Source organism: Montipora capricornis, chromosome 6 (genome assembly GCF_036669925.1).
Source record: "Montipora capricornis isolate CH-2021 chromosome 6, ASM3666992v2, whole genome shotgun sequence".
Lineage (NCBI taxonomy): Eukaryota > Metazoa > Cnidaria > Anthozoa > Scleractinia > Acroporidae > Montipora > Montipora capricornis.
Window position 1 is genome coordinate 55,229,541 of NC_090888.1, and position 22,500 is coordinate 55,252,040.

General features: G+C 38.5%; 1 protein-coding gene across 10 annotated transcripts in view; it reads left to right on the top strand.

The window, feature by feature from the left end:
* Window positions 1–22,500, top strand: part of LOC138052518 (neuromedin-U receptor 2-like) — a 67,778-nt gene that overhangs the window by 37,075 nt on the left and 8,203 nt on the right. Inside the window, exon 1 of one of the 10 annotated variants that reach the window (XM_068899047.1) lies at window positions 9,347–9,643. The exons of 5 other annotated variants lie outside the window; for them this stretch is intronic. Coding sequence is in view for 1 of the 5 variants with exons in the window: in XM_068899046.1 (XP_068755147.1) it covers window positions 16,604–16,623 (20 nt within the window). In the remaining 4 variants the exon portion in view is untranslated. Of the gene's footprint in view, window positions 1–9,346; window positions 9,644–11,465; window positions 12,404–16,380; window positions 16,624–16,672; window positions 16,744–21,282; window positions 21,488–22,500 lie in introns of those variants that run through there. 4 more of the 10 variants (XM_068899053.1, XM_068899046.1, XM_068899054.1 and 1 more) reach the window with 4 other exon arrangements.

The following is a 22,500-nucleotide window of genomic DNA, read 5'->3' on the forward strand; positions in this document are numbered from 1 at the left end:
AATATACTACACGACTACTGGCAAAGCAATTCAAATATGAGGAAAACAAAGAATACAACTTCCTAAGTTTTGACACCGAAACAAATTCTACTGGAAAATCTGCCGTAGCAGTTTTTTAAGTAAGGCATTTAGTGGACGCGGAAGCAGCATTGTTAAACACGACTGCGGGACTGCGGTGGCAGTTTTTTAAGTAAGACATTTGGTGGACGCGGAAGCAGCATTGTTAAACAGGACTGCGGGACTGCGGTGGCAGTTTTTTAAGTAAGACATTTGGTGGGCCGGGTATTCTGCAATCTATCCACGGATACATTTCAAAGATAAGAAGCAAGTGTCTACCGTTCCCTTGGAGTAAGCCAAGTCGAACTTTTTATCCTTTATTTCACAGTCCGAGGATAGAGCCAAGTGCCAAACTATGAGACGTTGTAACGGTACTCATTGGTTACAATTCTTCAACCTTTGACACTTCTATACGTTTAAGAAATTCTGGTACAGATTTCATTGAAAGATTACAGAAGATGGACATTTGTTTTGCAAATTCCCGGCTTACGTTGTTCAAAACACTAATCAGAAAAAAACTACCATGTTTGCTAAATTCCGATAGCACGTTTCCAAAAGCCAACCAATGCTCGCTGTACAAATTCTTGTTTGCCAAATTCTTCGAACCACACAATGCATTAATAGATGTCCTTGCACTGCGAAAGATAATTTTAGAATCACGGCTTGAACTTTCCTCGAAAACAATAATCGAGAACTCTGGTCTTGTAAGTGCATCCCACGCTGCTGAGGACGTGAAGTATCTAAATCACCGCCATCTCTTGATGCAGTCGTTTTAAGACAATCTCCACCATCTATAATATCTCAAGAAGAACATTGTTGAAAAAATATCCGGTAATGGGCTGGCATTTGACGACCTGAAAATGGTGCACAGCAAGTACGGAAAAGAAGGACTGATTGCGATCCTGTCCAAACCACCGACTTCGCCTTCATTGTCATCGCCACGAGTCACGAACACGCCAAGAATTTTGGCTACAATAGTTAAGTATTTCTTAGAAAAGATTCAGCATTAGCTAGGACACTCAATCTTTCATTCTTTCCTTTTGATAACTGGCGAGATATTACGGAAATTACAACCCTTGATGATTCACAATCATGTTCTTTGAAGCAGTACATAAACACAAGTTTTCAGTTGCCGTACGCAGGCGCATGCGGGGACCCGCGCTTCAAGCCTGAACCGCGCGTGTTTTTTTTATTTTTGTGACGTCAGCGGGACCAAATATGCTCGCGTTCCCTTCGGTAAATTTTTTTTTAAATTGGCTCAGTTCTAACCACATACAGTTCCTATCAAATACCTAAAATCTGTCAAACCTAATCGACCATATTTAGAAAAATGATTGGCAAAACCGTCTGAACGACCTTTACTCTTTACTACTTCAAAATGTCAGGCAATATCATTTCCATAACGTGGCAAAGAACAAAAAATTCCACCGAAGAAAAGTATAAATATTAAGGAATTTAGGTGAAAAATAAGAATATATCAGCCTGTCATTAGATGTGATGTTGCCATGGTAACAGCCGTAATGCAAAAATTGACACCCAAAAAATACACCTTATTATATCAGTACCCGTACTGGTAAATCTCTACAGGGAAAACTCTAAGAGAAATTAACTAGGTTTCCTTTCGTAAAGTCGTGCCCTATAGTGAGAATATTCGCAAATACTCTGGGGAGCCACCTTAATTGAAGCAAAGAGCTTGTGAGGGACAACTTATGTCCAGGTTTGACCCTAATTAGATCGATGCACGCCCAATTTTGACATCCAACACGAAGTGTCCCTTTAAGTCTAAGCATTTGCTACCTATTTTCAAAAATAAGGCAAGGGTAAAGGTCAGTGAGGGAGCTAGTAGACTCTCGAAACCTTTGGTAAGAAACTCGGAACACGTCCTCACAGAATGCACAAGAAAGGGAGACAGCGATAAAACACCAATTTCAACTATAAAATTTAAAATTCAACACAATTTATGAAATAAAATCATTATAGAGATTGACAAGATTGACAATCAGCGAGAGTACGTCGAACGTAATAGCAATTCATGTAATTCTACGGCCCGTGACGTTTTCCAATAGACGAACACTTCATTGTAATTCGAAGCTTTTTTGAATATCTTCAGTATGAAAAATCGTAACTTGACGACCGTGACATTATTTCGCTGTAACTCTCCCTTCATACACTTACTTGTTGAACTGTTTCATTTTGATCAAGAAATAACTGTCAAAGAAAAGACGGAAGATACAGATTTTGAAGGCGATCCATATCGTTTTCATCGACGAAACGAAATTTCTCGATTAAGATGCCGGACATACAATCCTGGCCATAAGTTGTTGGGACACCTTCCCTTTTGCGCTCTAAAAACAACGATTTTCAAGTATGTCCTTGACGTTTTAGAAAACGATGAATAGAAGTAAGTATAACTGCCCCCCCCCCCCTCCCCCCTAGCAATGTTGAAAGAAATTGAAGCTTTTCTGAAATCTAGATCGGATGTGGTTAAAAAGGAAAAAGGGGCAATAGAAAGTGGTTAGACCGTTGTGTTGGAAGCGAACGTGATTGCTGAAAAATCGTTATTGTTGGCATAAGAAGTAAATATCTATCTATCTTATCGTCATTTTAGCTGGGGAATACTGTTCTTGGAGGCGAACAATTCTTGAAACGTGGCTATTAAAGCTATTGTCAAGGTGATTTTTTCTTTCAAGATTTATATCAAGATTGACAGGGGAGGGGGCAGGCGGGCTTACGCGCTTAAGAGAGGCTGCCTTTGAAGTCGTCTTCGGTGAAGTGTCCCAACACGTCAGTGACCAGGATTGTAGGTTTTGGAATTTTCGAGCGAGCAGATTCCAACCCACGTACATTTAAAAATCAGCTTAAGTTTTCCGAAAGCATGCCATCAAGACTGTGTAATTCAAAACCAACACATCAAGCTTCTGCAAGTCAATATATTAACTCTTCTTTCAAGAGCCTTCACATTTTTATCACCGAATATGACAGTAGTGTCATCAACGAAGAGGTAAAACCTGAGTTTATTTGAACATATGTGGATATCGGTAACATGTAACACGAAAAGTAATATCCTTGGGGGACACCGCAGCTGAGGTCTCATTTATGGCCCACTTGAGTTGTTTGCGTGCACTAATTAAATACGACGAGGACCATTCATTAAGTATAGTATTACCCCGGAAACCGAAGTGGTCGAGCTTATTTATTTATTTATTTATTAGTTATTTATTTCATTGTTTTCTCCCTTTAGTAGTACAATACACACTATTACAAATAGAAAACTGAATGAAGAAGGGCACGGTATGGTAAACACGTTAGTGCCCTAAATATTAAATTAATATTATTGCTCATTGTATCTAATAAGAACATATACTTACGCGCACACACACTCACATACACACAAACACAAACAATTACAAAGGCAATTGCAAAACAAGGAATATCACTATGGCTTTAAGTAGAATATTCATAACCTTAAAAAAAAAAATGAGGGATAGTGTCGGATAAAAAGAGGAAGTTCTTTCCAGAAATATCTGTTTATTACAGGTGGCCAGAATTTTCTCAGATTAGTTCGAAACCGGCGAATAAGTAGCTGATGTGAACATGCATTCTGTGTAAACTTATTTTGTTGATCACTGATGGTTAAGTGCTGAAACAGATTACTCTTGGAAAAAGATAGGAAGTTTTAAATCTATAGACAATTAACGTCTTATTCCCAATATTTCACTAGTTTTTTTTCTCGTATTTTCCCTTTTTTTTGCGGCAGCAATCGTACCCACTGGTGTGTACAACTTTATTTCGAGGAAAACCCTTTGTTGACCTCAAGTGGCCCCTGTATCCGTAATCAACTTTAGCTAAGCTTGATCTCACATGAATGAAGGGGTAGTTTCTAAAGAAACTGTCATGGATCATGACTAAAACACCACACGAGTACATACGGGTAACATACGAGTAACATACGAGTAACATACGGAACATACGGATACATACGAATACATACGACTGACATACGACTGACATACGAGTAACATACGAGTAACATACGGATACATACGATCAACATACGGATACATACGAATACATACGAGTAATACGAATGTTTTTCTCATAAAGGAAGCTCTAATTATAAGCCTTGCAAGCATTTTTCACGTCAGCAAACACGTACCCGGCTCAGTTTGAGGAAGGGGGGTGGTGTTGATAGACCCTCCAAGGCTTTCGTTAAATTTAGTCAGAGCAAAATAAATTCACATGGAGTGCAAAACCCTTAAGGCGGCGAAAGACGAGATACAAAAACCCTCAACTTGTGGCGCAACATTGTTTCGTTGCAAGTTCTGGTCGATGTTTCGCGTTTTTCACTTTGCGTGATCAACTTGACCCGCAAGAAAAACATTTGTTGCGGGTTGAAGAAATGCAGGGCGCTGAGTGGTTGATTTCCTAGTACAAGAGCACATTTGTTGCGCGACAAGTTGTGAGCTTGATGAAAAACGAGCAACAAAGCCAAAATTTGTTGCTCAGAGTAGATCTGCGCTCTACTTTTCGCAATAACTTTCTTCAACCCGCAACAAATGTTTTTGTTGCGCGACAAGTTGATCATGCAAGGTGAAAAACGGGAGAAATCGACCCAAACTTGCAACGAAATAATGTTTCGCGCCAAGTTTAGGGTTTTTGTATCTCGTATTTCGCCGCCTTTAGCTTGCGCAACAAGATGACAGTATATTTTGGATGTTGCTCTCGTAGATGATTATGACTGTCAGGCCAGTTTACATTTAAGACACGTAAGGAAGTCAGAGCAGGTCTGTCATAATCTTTTACCCCATTTAAGCTTTCTGGCTTGATTTTGCACTGATTTTTTGCACTGATTTATCATAGGCAACTTAAGCTGAAATAGTGAAATCAAGATGGCGGATCTGATGACGTCACACGACATAAGCGACATCCAAAATATATTGTCATCTTGTAGCGCAAGCTAAGGGTTTTGCACTCCATGTGAATTTATTTTACTGTGACTAAATTTAACGAAAGCCTTGGGGGGTTGATCAACACCCCCTCCCTCCCCCCTCAAACTGAGCCGGGTACGTGTTTGCTGACGTGAAAAATGCCTGCAAGGCCTATAATTAGAGCTTCCTTTATGAGAAAAACATTCGTATTACTCGTATGTATTCGTATGTATCCGTATGTTAGTCGTATGTATCCGTATGTTACTCGTATGTTACTCGTATGTTAGTCGTATGTTAGTCGTATGTATTCGTATGTATCCGTATGTTCAGTATGTTACTCGTATGTTACTCGTATGTTACCCGTATGTACTCGTGTGGTGTTTTAGTCATGACCACTGTGGTGCTGCGTCGGTGGGGAAGTAGTATACAAAAAGTTGGTTTATCAACGGAGTTGATAAGGTAAATTGACCACCGTACAGAGATTCTAAAAGCTGAATCTCTGTACGGTCGTCAATTTACATTATCAACTCCGTTGATAAACCAAATTTTTGATCTCACATGACCGAGCTCGAAGCAACGTAACCCATTGACGCAGTGCCACCGGTAAATACAGGTAAATAAACCTTTAATACCACCCACAAAAATAACTAACGAGCTAATATAGCAACCTCCCGTTAAGATGAGAGACCCTGGGAACGAGGTCGCTAATATAGTTAGAAAATGGCAAAAATATCAAAGAAATAAAGTAGGCAAGGACAAGGTCAAGCTGAATAAGGCTCATTGTACGCAAGCGCGCTACAGGAAGTCCTAATAAACAATTTTTTGGCTCAAATAGTAACAAGGTACATGATTAACAAGGACAAGACTGATTATGAAGTAAAGCCGGATAATCCTCTCTAACGAATGCGCTTAACAACAACAACAAGGTATGTGACTAACAAGGAAAAGATCAATTATGAAATCATGATAATCTTTTCTAACGAATGCGCGATGCTGTAAAAAGGCTGTCTAATGCTGGGTTACTTAATAAGAATCTCGAACAGTTTTGTACTTGTCTGTTATTGATATAGTGCATTTTTTTATTAATGCATTTTCTGATAGTGTTCGTGCCTTTAAGGGTTAAATGTCATTGATGGTTATTATCAAAGAATTAACTATTCATGATTCTGTGACAGCTAGGACTGATGGAATGTTCCGCAAATGGGCCTTTTCCAGCTTAGTGATCACATGGTACAAAAACTACCATACTGGAACGCAAATTGTGCACTGGGACATCTGAAAGAAAGCAAGTTAATTTAAATTTTCTTTGTTTTAGATGTCCCAATGGGCAATTTGCGTTCCAGTGACCGTGTTTTCACGAGTCGTCCTTTAGGTCGCTCAGCGAGTGACAACCGAAATTCCGTGAAAACACTTTCTTTCCCAACTCGCGTAAAGTTAAGCAAGTCGGCATTAAATTTTAGTCACCAAACCAGGTAGCTTAAGCGAGTTGGCAATTACTTTCGGCCAATGAGGAGTCGCTTGCGTTTATTCAGATCAGAATATTTTTATTTTTATCACTTTTATGATTGTATTGGCAAGTGCTTTCTCCTCATTTCATCTTCCCCTTGAAAAAAACGTATCATTTTTAAGTCGCTTAACGAAGTTTTCAAACAAACCACTTTCAGAAATGTTAAGCGAGACAACGGCTGTCGTGAAAACACAGCCAGTATGTCGGTTTTTTGTACCATGTGATAACAAGCTGCAAAAGGTCACTTGTCATTAGACAGTCCTCAAACATTATTACTTGGGACGCCTGTCAGGCAGCCAACGTCAAAAAATGGGCGCAATTCCGTTTTTATCTTGGTCGCAAATCGACACGTTTTTTTCCTTGAGATGTTTGAAATATTTTGCATTTTCGGTAACCGTTAGAAGCCTGCGTTTACGCCAACGACTTGAGAGTACAAGTGTACAAGTTCGCCATGAAATTATGACGGAAGTAAAATTATTTGGCGGTGTTTGATGGTAAGAGTCTTCCACATTGCTGAATGATAGTTGTTTGCTTCATTTATTTTCTTCTGTTTCTCTGTGAAACTTTGAATAGAGTGTTGATTTATAAAGCAATGTGTTCACCAATCGACTCGTGTACGGACAGCTCAGCTTTCAGCATTCGCACCTAGCCGAGTCCTAGAGGCTTTATTAATCAAACCAGGGCTTCTACTTCCGATAGAAGAGCACAGAACGCGTCATCAGAAAGGAATGCAAATGCAAGAAATTTACTCACATATAATTAGTTCATCGAGTTGAAGTGTGAAAGTGTGGAAGTGTGGAAGTTCCACACAGAAAAAAAGTTCTCATCACTTCGTAAATATGATAGTGTCAAGATGTTAAGTTTAAAGGAAAAACAGCTCAGTTCCGTTTGCCTAATCTTCCTGTTGTACAATTTCATTCCTGAATTGGTTGTTTGGTTGTTTCTAATCTATTTTCTTCACTTTAGCATTGTATGCCAAATTACCACATTTATTTTCTTTAATCTACTTTGTTGTCAAAAATGGCATCCCACGTAAACGCCATTGTTGGGGCCTCTTGCTGTTTTTTGAAAAGCTCTTGACAAGACCAAATCGGCTAACTCAATGTTCAACGCTACCCTGTTTAAACCCTTTGGGAATAAAGAGTTTTGCTCCAGGTGTTTCATATCATTCAAATGTGAATGCTACATTGTAATCCAAATACAATACAGAAAGAATCTTTTATGCCTCTCAATATAAATGAGGTTGAGTGAGTAGCCAAACTGTTGAGCTCGGTTTGCGGGGCGGAGAAAAACAGACAAGCCACTTGGAGAAAATCTGGCTATGTGCCTTAGCACATAGCCGGTTTAATAACAATGAAAATATTACATCACAAACGTAAAGAATTGATCGCACGCCCAGCAAAGATGGGGATCTGAAAGCGCACCACAGAAGTAAACTGAGAAGAAAGAAAGAAAGAAAGAAATAGTAGAACCTGGCAATGGGGAGGAGGCGGGTGAAAGAGTTTGACAACCAGATCAGTCGAGCTTGAAAAGCGAATAAATATTTACCGCGCTTTCTCGGAATGCAACAAATTCCCTATAGGGGATACTCAATAATTGCTCAGGAATGATCGCGTCACACTTTGCTGAGTGCATAATTATGCATGCATTATAAATTTTAATTATTGAGATGCATAAAATTTTTATTGGCAAGCCAATAACACCTATCCCCGGGCGATATATATGAATTGGGTAAAGCATTTGGAGTAAGCCGATTTGGTTTCTTGTGACTTAAAAATATTTACTTTAGACACTCTTATGCCACTTTTAAATAGTTTTAAATGTATAGATTTTATAGTAATTGTAAAGCGCTTTAGAATATTTAATAGTTGAAGCCCTATAAAAATCTTATCTATGTTGTCTTATCTATTAACGACGTCAAGCAGGAGTTTCATTGAAGCATCCACAATATGTTGGCTGTATGTAAATTAATAAGAAGATTAGCAATGCTAATAGATTTACGTGTAATACTACGGCTTAGAAGAAAGAACTTTTCATCGTAATGCAGAGCTGTTTTTAATGTCGTCAGTATGAGAAATCGTAACTTGGCGACATCATTTCGTGATAGCTCTTCCTTTATTACTTACACACTCGACTTGAAAATTTGTTGAACAATTTCTCACTGAGAACTATTACTTAAACTAATAATTGACCGGCTTCAAATTAATCTCAGATTCCTTTTAGTGTCCAAAGTACGCGATACTACGGAATGTCCGCAGGTCCAACTGAATTTTCTTTAATACTCGTAGAATCTGAGAGAATTGGAGAGAGAAATTGATCTTGGCATACATGTCATTTTTGTGAACTTGTTATCTTTTTCTTTCAAGACTTTTTTTCCTCGACATTAAAAGACGATTTAGTGGAACAAGATGATTGTCATCTATATGGACGGTGTTTTTTATCACTATAGGTATGTAATCAACCCTTGTTTCCACAACAAAAAGGAAAAAAACAAATCAATTGGATCAAAACGATGCAATTAATCGTCATTTTGCGAGAATGAGAGGGCTATTAAAAGCAGCCCACTCTATGTTAATTTACACTGTGTTTACATAATAACTTGAAGAAGCGAAATCCTCCTTATCTTCACGCCGCGGATTAAAGCCGGGAAAAGTATTTTTTTGTCTGAAATGACTTGATTTTGGATGAGCAATGTATTGACGAGATTCTGTTTTCGCCGTTCAGGTTGATGACCCCAAGTATTAAAACTGGTTTGCATACGAGTGAAAACTATCAGGGAAGCGATTTGCTTCATAAGTAATGAGAAAGAGACGACCTTCTGGTCACAGAAGTAAAAGTGATTCGTACTGACTGGTGAAATATTTTTTTGGAAGAGCAATGTATTTGACATTTGACGAGGTTTACGCCATTCTAGCTCAAGTCACGCGAGCGAAGATTAATGACCCCAAAGGAATACCTCCCGTAAATAATTGGTTTACGTACTTGTGAATATTTGTAATAAGATCTATCAGGGAAGCAGTTTGCTTCATAAGCAGTGAGAAAGAGACGACCTTCTGGTCACAGAAGTAAGTGTGATTCGTACCGACTGGTGAAATATTTCTTCGCCTGAAAAGCCACTCCTAGCGCTCACAAGGGTCTGTTTTTTCATCAGGTAAGACGGTAACGGCCTAGTGTGAAATACGTGTAATGAGTGACTGTTGATTGTATTCGCCAGTGGGTAACCAAGAGTGATCAAAGAGCTTTACTAACTTCTTTTGTTTTAAACAAATAAGCTTTACCACCTTCTTTTAGTTTAAAATAAATAATAGTACAAGCACGAAAAAACTAAAAAGAATTAGCAAAAGTTAATCAGAATATCTAAAGAGCTACAAGGTCTCGCTGCTGCATTAATCTACGCCATTAATGATCAAGTCAAGACGGTAAAAGTTCAAACAAGAATATATAAAACGTGAAACAATAAAAATATTTGTGTGTCCTATGGATATAATACCCAAAAATAAGACAAAAACGAACAATAGAAAAAAGAAACGAAAGTGTCAAGTGAAAAGTTTGGCGCGGATTGAGTCACTAATTTGGGTGTTGAGAGAAGGCTTGATGTCCTTTATAAACAGCATCTCTATATTAGGCAATCGAACTTGCTTCTGCATTTCTTTAGGACTTTAAAGAGGTGATCGATCTTTGCTCTTTTATTGTCATGTTGTGTTTCAAGGTGTTTGCCGATAGCAGAATAACGGTGTTCACTAATGCGTTGGTGTAAGTGTCGGGCAGTAAAACCGACATAATTTGCATCACACAAATCACATTGGAATGAATATACAACGCATTGCGTATTGACGATCGGAGGCTTGTTTTCCTTTGCACTCAAAGTTTGCGATAATTTTCTGCTGGTGAAGACGGGTTTTACGTTGACGTTTATCATAGATCCCAGAGAAATGATTTCTTTGCGGACGCGATCAGCTGATCGCTGATCTTTGAAAGGTATTTTAATGTAAACTGATGGATCTGAAGAAGTCACGGTGTGCGGCGCTCTATCAGGTTCTTGCATGAACCTATGTATTGTGGAATTGACCAATGTGTTGGGATAGCGCAATTTTGAAAACGTGGTACGTAACCTGTCGCATTCTTTTGTAAGATAGACGTCGTCCATTTTTTAGAATTTTTTAAAATGTTTTTAAAGAATCTTTTAGCGTTTAACTTTTCGATAGAATGTTTTTCCAAATCGCTCCTGTTACGTAAATAAAAACAAAATATGAATAAACGTGACAAAACTGAAAGATTAAGAAGTATTTGGGTACCAGTTACAATGATTTACAAGTGTTTTCAATTACGAGATAAAATATTTATTTCCGGTTATCTGTATACAACGAACGGATGATAGGCTTGTGTTCGTTTAAGTGACTTACATAAGAGGAAGTTGTTTAAAGTCTAGATCATTCCAAATAGTTTGAAGTCTAGATCATTTCAAATAGCTATAGCAGCAAACCGAATGCTAAATTTGCCATCATCTTAACAAATTGGTGGCATACAAAAGGACTTTCTTGAGATCATACACTGGCTCACAAGTGAAGAAGACACTATAGATAGGAGTGTCGAAAAGTCGGTGGTCTTTGAATCGGAACTCGTAATCATGTTTTAAGCTACATTCAAATTTATTCAAACCAGTGTAGCATCCGGCAAACTACAGTAGATCAGATTGTCAATCTGGTTGCAATGTGAACTGTAACTTTGGTTATTTGGGAGCCTTGCCTCGTTTACTTTACTTGCAAACCGCAGACCAGATGGCAACACCCTGAAAGTCCGCAGAGACTTTTTTTAGCACAGCGGCCCTATTAACCATGACTTGTATGCGTCTTATATAACGGTAGAGTACGGTTGGATGAACTGATTAGGAACATAATAGAGCGACACCTCGTCATATGCACTCAGAATACCATAGCATTTCTCTGCAAGGTTCAACTGAAAAGGAAAGTCTGGCTAGCGCCAGCGCACTAATTCGGCACACTGTAAATTGAAATTATCGCAAATCAAACTGACGTTTGGAAATGTAATTTCGGAGTAAGAGCTATTAGACTGGGGAATAGTGATTGAGCCGCAGTCAACGATAGAAGCTAATAGGCATGCAACACAACCTACGTAAATCATGTAGGCTATTCTCGAAAGCATAAGATCTCCGAAATGAAGTGAAGCGAGGTGAAGCATGAGCTATGAATGAAGCCCTTTGGTGGACGTTTTCCTTTTCTGATATTCGCTTTAAGTCACTGCTGCAGCTTGCAGTACGAACGGAGTTTACGAAGCTAGTACAAGTTAAGACGTTTATAAAATCTCAGGTCTTCGGAGTTGAGTCAAAGCAAGAAAGCAAACGGCCGCGAACTCGAGAGTGCAACGCAATGGCATGGCTTAGCGGACGGACGCTAAATTGACCAATCATAGCGCTCCAGCGATTAATTTTATCATCCCAAAGATTTCCATACTTCCAATGTTCAAAGAATTATACACATCATTTCTTTTTTCGCTACTTCGGAAGGGTTTTTTTCGCAAACTGGCATCTGATCAGTTCAGTCAGAGAACTATGCGAACTATGTTTGTATTGTCGTGTGATCAAGCCCATTGTCATGAACAGTTCCGCTTTCAGTAGGAACCATCAGCCTAATTGACCCGCTTGAGCGTAACTCCCTCTGGTACTGCTGTTTCACCAAGGGAAGGTAGTCTGGCGACACGTCGCTGTTGTGCAAGGCTTTAAAACATGCCTTAAAAAGATGGAGATCTCGTCTTTTGCTGATTGGAAGCCATCCAATTCTAATCACGTCCTTTAGATTCTTAACATAGTGACCAAGTACAAAGCTTGCGGCAGCAAAAATTGACGACGCTCCAAACGATGAAGCAAAAATTGGTGCAGAGGATAAAAAACGAGGTCAGCATAGTCAAGTTTAGAGAAAATAAAGGTCTATACTAATTGTTTGCTAAGGTTATACTTAGCCAGATGCTTGTGAGAGTTTTCGGAAAATTAAAGAATGTCATAACATCCAGACGCTATGTTCTTGATGTGGTCGACCCACTTGAGATGTTTGTTCATGTGGACACCAAGCAGCTTAGAGGATTCAATGTGTACTAGGGTAAAGTTACCTGTTGCCAGAAATCCTAGTATCCTATTATCAAGGTTTTGTACCTTGGATGAATTGTGGTATGGAGAATATCATAACCTTAGTTTTGTTACTATTGAAAGCCAAGCTGCTCTCCTTGGACCATGCACTAAGTTGATGGATAGCGTAAGATAACCTACTTTTACAATTATCTAAAACGGAAACTTTCAGTAGCATGGTCATAACCAGTCGTATCGTCGATGTACTAGAAACATTTTTTTGGAGGTCGCCCACGCATATGTTGAACAAAACAGGGCCAAGAATTGAGCCCTGTGGTACGCCAAACTGAATATTTACAACATCAGAGCATTTGTCATCTACTTGAACAAATTGCTGACGATGCATTCCAGCTGCTCTCCAGATTAGAAAGCCTCTAGAAAAATCCAGTTTGCTCATCTTTCTGATAAGGTTTCTGAAAAGCCGTGACCGTGTCAAAGGCAGAAAAGGCAGAAATTATGCAAATTCTGATAATCTTGTTTTGTTCGATCAAGTCATAATACCGGCAAGATTGATATTGGTCGTAGGTCTTTCTACCCTTAGGAATCGCGCTAATGCGCGTCAGTTTCCACGCCGACGGAAAGTACAAGTTTACAATAGATGTATTTACGACATCGGCTTGTGGAGACCCCAAGTATTCAGGCCCAGTAGAACAATCAGTCCAAATTGTATGTATCTCATGGATGACTTTGTTGAGACCAGCAAACCGTATTAAATACATAAACCATTATCGAGGTTCCCTGGAAGAGACCTGATCAAATCCTTAATTGAGTCATAATATTATCTTGTCGAGGGATAATGCCAAAAGTGCGTTCAGCCGTTGATGTAAAGAAATGGTTTAGCTTATCAGGTTCAAGGGTTACTCGCCGTGGATTCGGGTGTCAAATACGATTAATTACTTCCCACACCCTTTATGCGTGCCATAAAGCCTCTCTTAGTTTTTTGCCTTGCTTTTTCGTTGTGGGAGATGAGTGAAGAAAGGTTAGATACATTTTTAACGTATAAGAAAGAAAGAAAGAAAGAACTAAAACAACTCTTGATTCTGGGATATCTTATCCGCAGATATCAACCGTGTTCACTCGATCGTTTGCTCGTTCGCTCGAGGTCGTACTGGTATGGGCCTGCAATTTGTTGGAGCAGGGAAGCTAGAATATCACTGCGAAATGGCCCATAATAGTATCAAGCACTGGGATCTTGGTTTCTATCAACAGAGTAGGCTTGCATAAATTTCGCTGGCATATTCTCGAGCAGAGTATGCAATTTTCGGGAGCGCATTCTGCCAGCAGAATAAGGCATTTTCAAGCAGTATGATTTGAGCGGAATAACAGAAAGCCAGAAGCACTTGTGATACGCGCAATTGAAAACTAAAATTTAAATACACAACAAATGCAAAATTGAGTTAAGATCCTGATCAATACTATTGATTTCTCGAGCAGTAGCGAAAGAAAAACCTGAAAAAATCTGAATTTGGGGGAAACCACACAGAATTCGAGCAGAATTCGTAAGTGACTCACCCGGCAGAATAACCTGTTTCTAAAAATAAATTTACTCAGGAAAGGGTTGACTCAAGGAATTATTGTAGACAGAGGTTTCCCTTGATGAGTTCCTGGTTTTTAAGCCTGATAGAGAGAAGAGCTAGTAAGTTAATATGTGTTTGAGGAAGAAGATCATGTGATAAGACCATTGCTTGTGAGTTTTGATATTTTGATTTGGATCGTCGGATCATTGTGTCGAGTGTTAAATTGGATATTGTGCGTTAAGTTGATGTTGCCTTGAAACCCGAAATTCCTCCAGTACGAAGATACGAGGGATAGTTCGAATGATGCAAAAAAAGATTCGGTTTTACCTATGGAATAAAACACTAGAACGCCCGAGAACGTAAGGAGAATTTTTTAGGTATGTTGAGTATATTAACTGCAAAATTGGTAACTCCAAAATATGGAGCTAAGGAACGGTTGAGCCCACAAACGCTTACGCTGGAGTCGTTACCAGGCTTTAAGGGAAAGTGTGATCGCTTAACATTTGACTGACAAAAGTTTGAGCTTTGATTTTTATCCAAAGGCTGTTTACTTTGAGTGTAAGTTTTGGATTTCACTGTCCGCCATTATTCACATTCAAAACTGACCGATTGGATCTAGCGAAAAGTGACGTCATTGAGTCACTAGCTTATAATTTCAGTGTGTAAACGCAGCTTATTATATATGCAAAACACGAAAGAAAGGAATGAATAAAAGATTGTTTTTTGATGCTCTAGTATTATATCTATGGTTATCATTTACAGAAGAAGTATGCTCTTCCAAATCGTCGAGGCATTTGCCATTTATAATCTTGTGCATTATGCAAAGTTTCCTTAGTCGTGTGATGTTGTAAAAAGGAATCCAACCTAACTTACTAAAACGTTGGACTGAATTCACTAGCATCTAAAATAAACCCCGTACATCGTTTTTGCATTCTTAATCAACGAAGTAGATTTTTGTTTTTGGCATTTCCCCATGCAGTACAGCAGTACTCAAATAATGGTCTAAACAATGCATTGAATAATAATTGCCTCAACGAATAACTAAGGTACGCTTTAGCTCTTTTAAGTAAGCAGATTCTAGAGTTTAACTTATTTATGAGACAGTCAATATGATCGTCCCATGCAGTTGAGGTGTTTATCAATCTTGACACCCAAAAGGTTTTCATCTTTAGCTTCTCCGACTGAAGAAGAGATAAATTGAGAGATGGATTTCCAGAGTGTTACAGTTTTTGACTAAATTCCAATAACTAACTGTGTCGTCTTTTTCGTATCGGGGACCATCTTATTTAGAGAGTACCAACTGCTTGCTTTATTAAGACTGTCCTGAAGATCTTGCTGGACATGTAGCAGGTCACTGTTGGTCTCCCATAGAGTAGTATCATCTGCGTAAATATCGACATTAGAATTGGGAATTACAAGTAGTAGGTCATTGATAAACAAAGAGAAGAGTACCGGGTCTAAAATCGACCTTTGCGGTGATCCATTAATATGACATTGCATTCCTAAACTATTGAGTCTTTGACGTCATTTTTTCTCCGATCCAGTTCAAAGAAAAATAAAAGAATGACTTTTTGGTCATAGTAGCACTTTAAGAATACCAGTCTAAAAGTTAGTTTACTAATAGCTTGCGTGGATCCCGGGATCGATCTTGCAAACGAGATGGACCGATGTCAGCAATAAGTGGTTATCTACCGCAAACAGGAAATTATACCATGAGACACCTCAAAATTGGCAAATATTTCCCCGAAGGTAGATTAAACGTTTCACCTTGTTTGCACTTGATTTCGTGATTCATGTTACTGATGTATAGCATCATGAAACGGCATAAATAATAAATAACTCACTGATTCGCTCCCGGCATCTTGCCTAGTGATCCTGAAACGCGGAGAATTTACGAAATTCTTGTAGAAAGAGTGAAGCCCAAAATCTTTAAGAAAACAGTGATGACAACGTCTTTGGAAGTCTAGATTAATTATTTCATTTCCCTGGTAAAAATTTGAAGGTCCTTTAATTACAAACTTAGGGCAAAACTAAACAAAACAGTAACTATAATACCTAATGTTCACAGTGCTGGTGGTATACAAACAAAAGAAGCTAATTTATGGCGCCAACTTGACGTCGAAAAATATTACTTCTAATGAGTTCATGTCAAATTTTCCTTAGCCCAACGGGGCTACTAAGTCATTTATTCAGAATCTACTAGTCAAATAAAACTAATTTTTATCAGATTAATTAGGGCAGATTGAATAAGGCTTGAAATTTCGCTCCCTCCGCAAAAGTGGCAAAAGTGATAACTAAAGATAAAATTTATCAGATGATGTTTCAATGTCCCCAGTTGCTCTTCTGGAAAGAAACTTTTGACAGTGGCTTTTTGGTAGCATAACTTCTTTTTTGAAATAGCAAGGATCATCCACGCAGAAGGGAAGTCTTCAATAGTTGGCAAACGTTCCGGAGAATGTCAGGTTTAATGTCACGGTACGAATTTAACAGCTTATAAGGCGCAAATATCTACATAAAATAAATATATTCAAACTCAGTCTATTACGATAACTCAGTTCAGCATAAGCACAGAATTTTTCCATCAGCTGAGAGAAGGTGAGTAAACTGCAAACATTCTTTAACAACCGATAGATAAGAAATTTCAGCCGTACGTTGGTGTTGGCCGAGTCATTTGATTCTAGAACTTAATAGAAACGTTCCGGCCTAGCTATAATTGCCAATATTTAACAAATGATATCTCGAGAAGTCCCGAATTTGTCTAATATCTCCACCACTATGTTCCTTGCAGTTTCTGATCACCACATCTAGCCTTCATCTTAAACTGAAAGATAATTTAATCCGCAAAAATATTTCTGTCTTATGATACGGGTATATGTCATTGAACGCATCCAGTCGCACCTATGTTTTGTTGTTTAGGTAATGGAATGAATCTGATTCATGAACTAATGTGTCTGGGGCAAAGTATGAATGGATAGCGCAAAAGTCTGAATTGATCGGCTGTATTACTATATGCGTCGAAATTAGAAGACTTTAAATAGGCTAATTCCATGTTTTCTATCTTCAACTTGCATGGAATTATTCTCAGTATTAGATTCGGGCACAGGTGATGTTTCCAAAACAGCGGATCAATGGTAAAAAAACGTTTTAATAATTATATATTATTATTGTCTCGACATATGGTAGTAACTGATTTCAAATTCGTTAATTTTCCTGCTCAGTTTTAAGGCTCAGTTTTTATTCAGTTTTAAGGCTTTTCCTTCTACGCAAAACAATAAGAGAAACAATCAAGAAACAGTACCGCAAAACTGAAATATTAATATCTCACATACAATAAGTTATTAAGTCCGATACTGACTTAAGCCGGAAGGAACAGTTTCGTAGAATCTCGGATAAGATGATATACAGGAGTATATCACTACAGAAGAGATAAATTGCTTATGTGTTGAAAAAATATTTATTTTCCGTAAAAAAAAAGAGAAGGGGGTGGGGGGTTATTTTGCACAAAACGTGGCATTGAAGGCCACCCTCTGACTACCACCTGCATTATTTGCTGACAAGTGCCAAACACTGAATTTTAGATGCGCATCATGAGCAAAAAGAATCATAAAAGTTAGAAATTGTACAAAAGTTGAAGATATTCACGCAAATATCATTTACGACCTATTATTATTCCACTATTACGCCATTTTACCATATTTGGTCAAGCGAACGCGCAAAATATGAGACGGTAATACACAGTGACTGTAGTGTCCCGGTTTGACCGGTTTAGAACGGAGCAAATACGGACGGAACGAAAGAAGTTGTTTTCAACACGATGACAAGCCTGAGAATTGAGTTTGTCATCGCTTGTCACTCGTCATTTTGTTTATCCAATCAAATAAAGATCTTTGGCTAGCTTTTTGTGCTGTTTACATCGTTCGTACGCGTCCTGAAGGACAGATGATGCATTTTTTTTCAAAACACTCTTACCAAATAAAATTGAAGCAAAATAACACCTTTTTTGTAGTGGATTAAAAAATCTCTTGTTCATAGTGTTCGCTTAGTAAAATATATTTTATATACAAGGCTAAAAAGGTTATGAAATGGTTAAAAATTAAAATGTTTGAACCAAACGTTTTCGGCTGTTTGCCATCAACAGGGTTAAAAATGATGACCGGCCGCACGTACATTCAAATCCTGTTCACACCTCTGAACCTGCAAAACACCTGCGGGAAAACCCATCACATTCTTTCTCTCCTCAGCGCAAACATTCCTCAAGCGCAGGATCGTCGAGGGGCTAATGATCCAACAACTCCACCCCAGTTTGAACAAACAAGTTATTTCCTATGCCTCCAAACTTTTCCCATCGGGAATTACATAGGATATATATGTACACGCGGCAGGTCATCATTTTTACCCTGATGATGGCAAACAGCCGAAAACGTTTGGTTCAAAGATTTTAATTTTTTTAACCATTTCATAACCTTTTTAGCCTTGTATATAGAATATAAAAAATCTCCTATTCGATGCTCATTGCTACGCAACTCGCAAAATATCCGCGCGTATCACATCTTAAACCATCGAATAAGATGTATTTAAAGGATAAGCACTGACATAGATGACGTCACTTCCAATTTCTACTTTTTACTAAAAGCAATGGAATTGGAGCAACGCAACAGCAACTGGAACCATAGAACGGAAATTGGAGCAACAGAACCGAAATTGACGATGCTTCAATTGAAGGTGCCTCAAGCCAAGTGGTTTACTAAATTCTATTACAGCGATTCAATAAAATGAACACGACCTTCATAACAGAGGTTGAGACAAGATTTGTATATGATCCCTCATAAGAATGCAGCAACAGGTTGGAAAACGATTCCGAGCAGTGAGGAGTAACATTTCACCACGAGACGAGACGAAAACTTGGTTTGGCTCACCGAAGAAACCTGATAATATTTACATCTGTAGCGAACATTTTACCAAGGACCATCTGCCATCTCGAGATAGACAATACGGTTATGAGATCTTAGCAAAAAAGATCATTGAATATAGTATCTGGTGCTATGTCTTTCATAACCAGCTCCCTCTATTAACTATGTTTAAATAGAAGGCGCTATTAAACATACGCTACACAAGCGAGGGCCGGACTGTAGATAGAAAACGCAAAGAGCTAAAACAATTTATAATCAAATGCTCTTTACTCTCTTTACATACGGCGGAAACCTTTTGTACAGCAGCTAAGTTCCTACGGCCTACACGGTAGCTCCTAAATGGACTAGAATTTTGCTAAATAACGATCAAACAAAAGACTACTAATTTTGGATTCAAAACGCACACGCAAGAGTCATTAGAATGAAGTTAACTTATTTCATTTTCACAGCATAAATACTCACATAATAATCTTGAACGTTTTAAGGAAATGCATGTCAACTCTATCCTACCATGATCAGTGAGACCCGGCTTAAAAGGCTAGAGTGCTCGAAGTGCGCAATGGCGATCTTTCATCGGCGGCTCTCGAAACCTTTACGAGGTCTTTTTCTCAAAGTTCCTAAAAATTTCGTCCTTTTGGTGCAGTTTACCAAGGTTTTTCCACAAGTACATACAGTTTTCTGTTCTATTATATTCTAATATACTAGTTATAGCTGTCGCTAAAGTGCCAACGAGCCAAGCTTGCGTGATCTGGCGGCTGCAAACATCACGCGGCGTACTCGTGCGGCACTCTCATTGGTTATCGCTACGGTCAATATTTGATCGCTTTGGTCTACATTACAGCTTTTGGTCTACATTACACTCAAATTTGAAGCGCTTCTGAGATTTCTTCCGCCTAAAAATCTTCTCGCGGCTCTATAAGCTGCCGCCTCGCCAGGCCTTCTGTCTTCAGAAGGCCTGACTCGTTGGCAATTACCGTGATTTACTGACTCGATTAAGCACCGCGGCTCTTTTTTGAGGCGAGTTTTAAAAAACCACTATGTGGATAGGTTAGCATTTCACTTCTTCCTTCCTTTCTTCCTTCCTTCTTTCCTTCCTTCCTTCCTTCCATCCTTCTTCAGCCACAGCGCCACACGAGCCCATTCATGTCGATTCGTGATAAATTTCCCTGTTTCCATTTAGGGTTAATTCTTTTTGTCATTTCCGGGCGGAGTGGAGAATGAATTAATATTCAAATTAAATTCGCAATGTCGTTTGCCTGGCAAATACAAGTGAAATTTTAAATAAAATGTTCCCTTAATTAAGGACATCTGAAAACATTATCACGAGCCATTAACACCGTATGTTCCCTTCATCCGGAAATGTGACAAATTTAAAGACTTTCGGAAACTGAAAAAAAAACACAGTCTACTCTTATCGGGGATTAGGACGCAAAAAGAAATCTAAAAAAACACTCGGGCGTACAGGTTTCCGGAGCATAAGAGAAGTGCATGTAATTAATTTAAAAGTAAATTGAATCAGGACTGTCTGTCATCAACCGTCCCGCGTTCCAACGTTTCCTCCAAATTCCCTCTTTCACTTTAGTTTCAAAGATTAGGAAAGTTTCCACACTGACAATCCACAATGCATATTGCTCGGAGAAGAAACATTGCTAAGTTTGTTTAAGTTGTCGCCGATCTGTCAAATGAATAATGAAAAAAAAAAACAGCAATTTCCTACTTATTACACTTCATTTCTTGTCTTCTATCTCAGTTGAGTTGAGATCAACGATTGGGAGAAGATCACGTGCAAATTCCCAGGTCAAAGAACTGTGAATCACAACTCTTGGACAATTCCATTCCCGAACTCGACAACAATTGCAAAAAATAAACTCAATCCAATGAGTAGGTGTCTTGCAATTCACTTCAAAAAAGCTTATGTTGTTGTCCTTCATTTTACGTTTAGCGGGATCCTATGATGCTGTAATTGAGCGAGGGATTGACAGAAGGAAGTGCAATTTATCAGCTTTACTAAGGCGAAATTTTGTCTGTCGGTTTTTTAAATGAAATGGTAATTTATTTTAAAAAGAGCAAAGTAATGTTTGCAGAATTTTAATTACCAGAAGATGATTTTAACGTAATGGTAAAAGTGCAGCTGTATTCACGTCACATTGGTGTCTTGACACAAAAGGCGTAGTAATTGAATGAATCGCTTAAAAATTGAAGAAACTTGCACGATATACAGCATTTATCTCTTGGGAGTTTGAAGCACAGGCCAAACAAATTCCTTTAGTTCCCTGGCTTTTAATTTTGGTGAAATTAAGATCTCGAGTTTGAAGTCGCCCGATGCTTTGCCCACATATATATCAGGAAGTAGATAACAGCGTGTTGTGATGCCGGCTCTGGTGCGACCTTACTGATGGCGAAAGAACGCACTTACGAATCTGAACTGGGTAAGAATTCTAGTCTCATCCTGCGTAATTTTTTCAAAGCTTTCAGACAGTGGAGAGAATTAAAAAATGGAAGAAGGAAAAAAACTGATTCGGCACCAGAAGAAGCTTGCTCGTTCAGTCGTTCTCTGGACTGTTTTCACCGCTCTCCACGGTACTGACAGCTTGACTGAGGAGGGGGGCCAGTTATTTAGCGACGAAGATCATGCTAACTCGTTTTCCCGACAAGGTTATTTGTTCTAAATTTGCCCAATAACTTTATTTCCAGTTTAACACACAACTAATATTTTGCTGACTCGGGAAAATCAGTGCAAGTGAAAATTCCGTGAAGGGAACAAATTAGTAACGAATGAGAAAATCATATTTTTTAACCTGGGTGTGTTTTGGTCATACAATTGAACAAGCTTTTGCCTGGCCGATGTTGCTGCAAGGGACATCCCCGGCATTTTGATTTGAAAGCATGAAGTTGCAAAAAGGATATTTTTCGCGAGGAAGGATTGCTCACTTGATACGACTAAAATGGTACTGTTCGGAGTTTTTTTTTTTCTGAAATCATTTTTATTAAGTTTCTTGTAGTCTACAAGTTCATGTAAAAGATTTACGTTTAATTGTCTGCGCTAACATTTGTTTTTTTGGCCTCCTTGTCTCGCCCCATATTTCGCGCGGCCAAAACTTCAGAAATCTTCCATGTTCCGTTTCATACGAACTGGCTAATTTCCAGTCAAGGTCGGAGTGACTTTAGTTCGAATAACTTATTTCAAGAACGTTAGTCCAATGTATTAAGAATACGTAAGTTTAAAATACCGTTTTAGTTCAGTCTTTCTGAAACTATGTCTTGGGCAAATGCCACCATATAAAATACTTTATAGTTTCTTTGTATTGCAAATGGTGTTCAAAGAGAATTTTTCATTTTATCATTCGGCGGCTTTGCGGTGTAATTAGTAGAAACTAGAGATTGAAAATGCACTTTTTTTTATTTAACCCGTAGTAATCTGCGGCCGCCTTTTTGTAGCAGG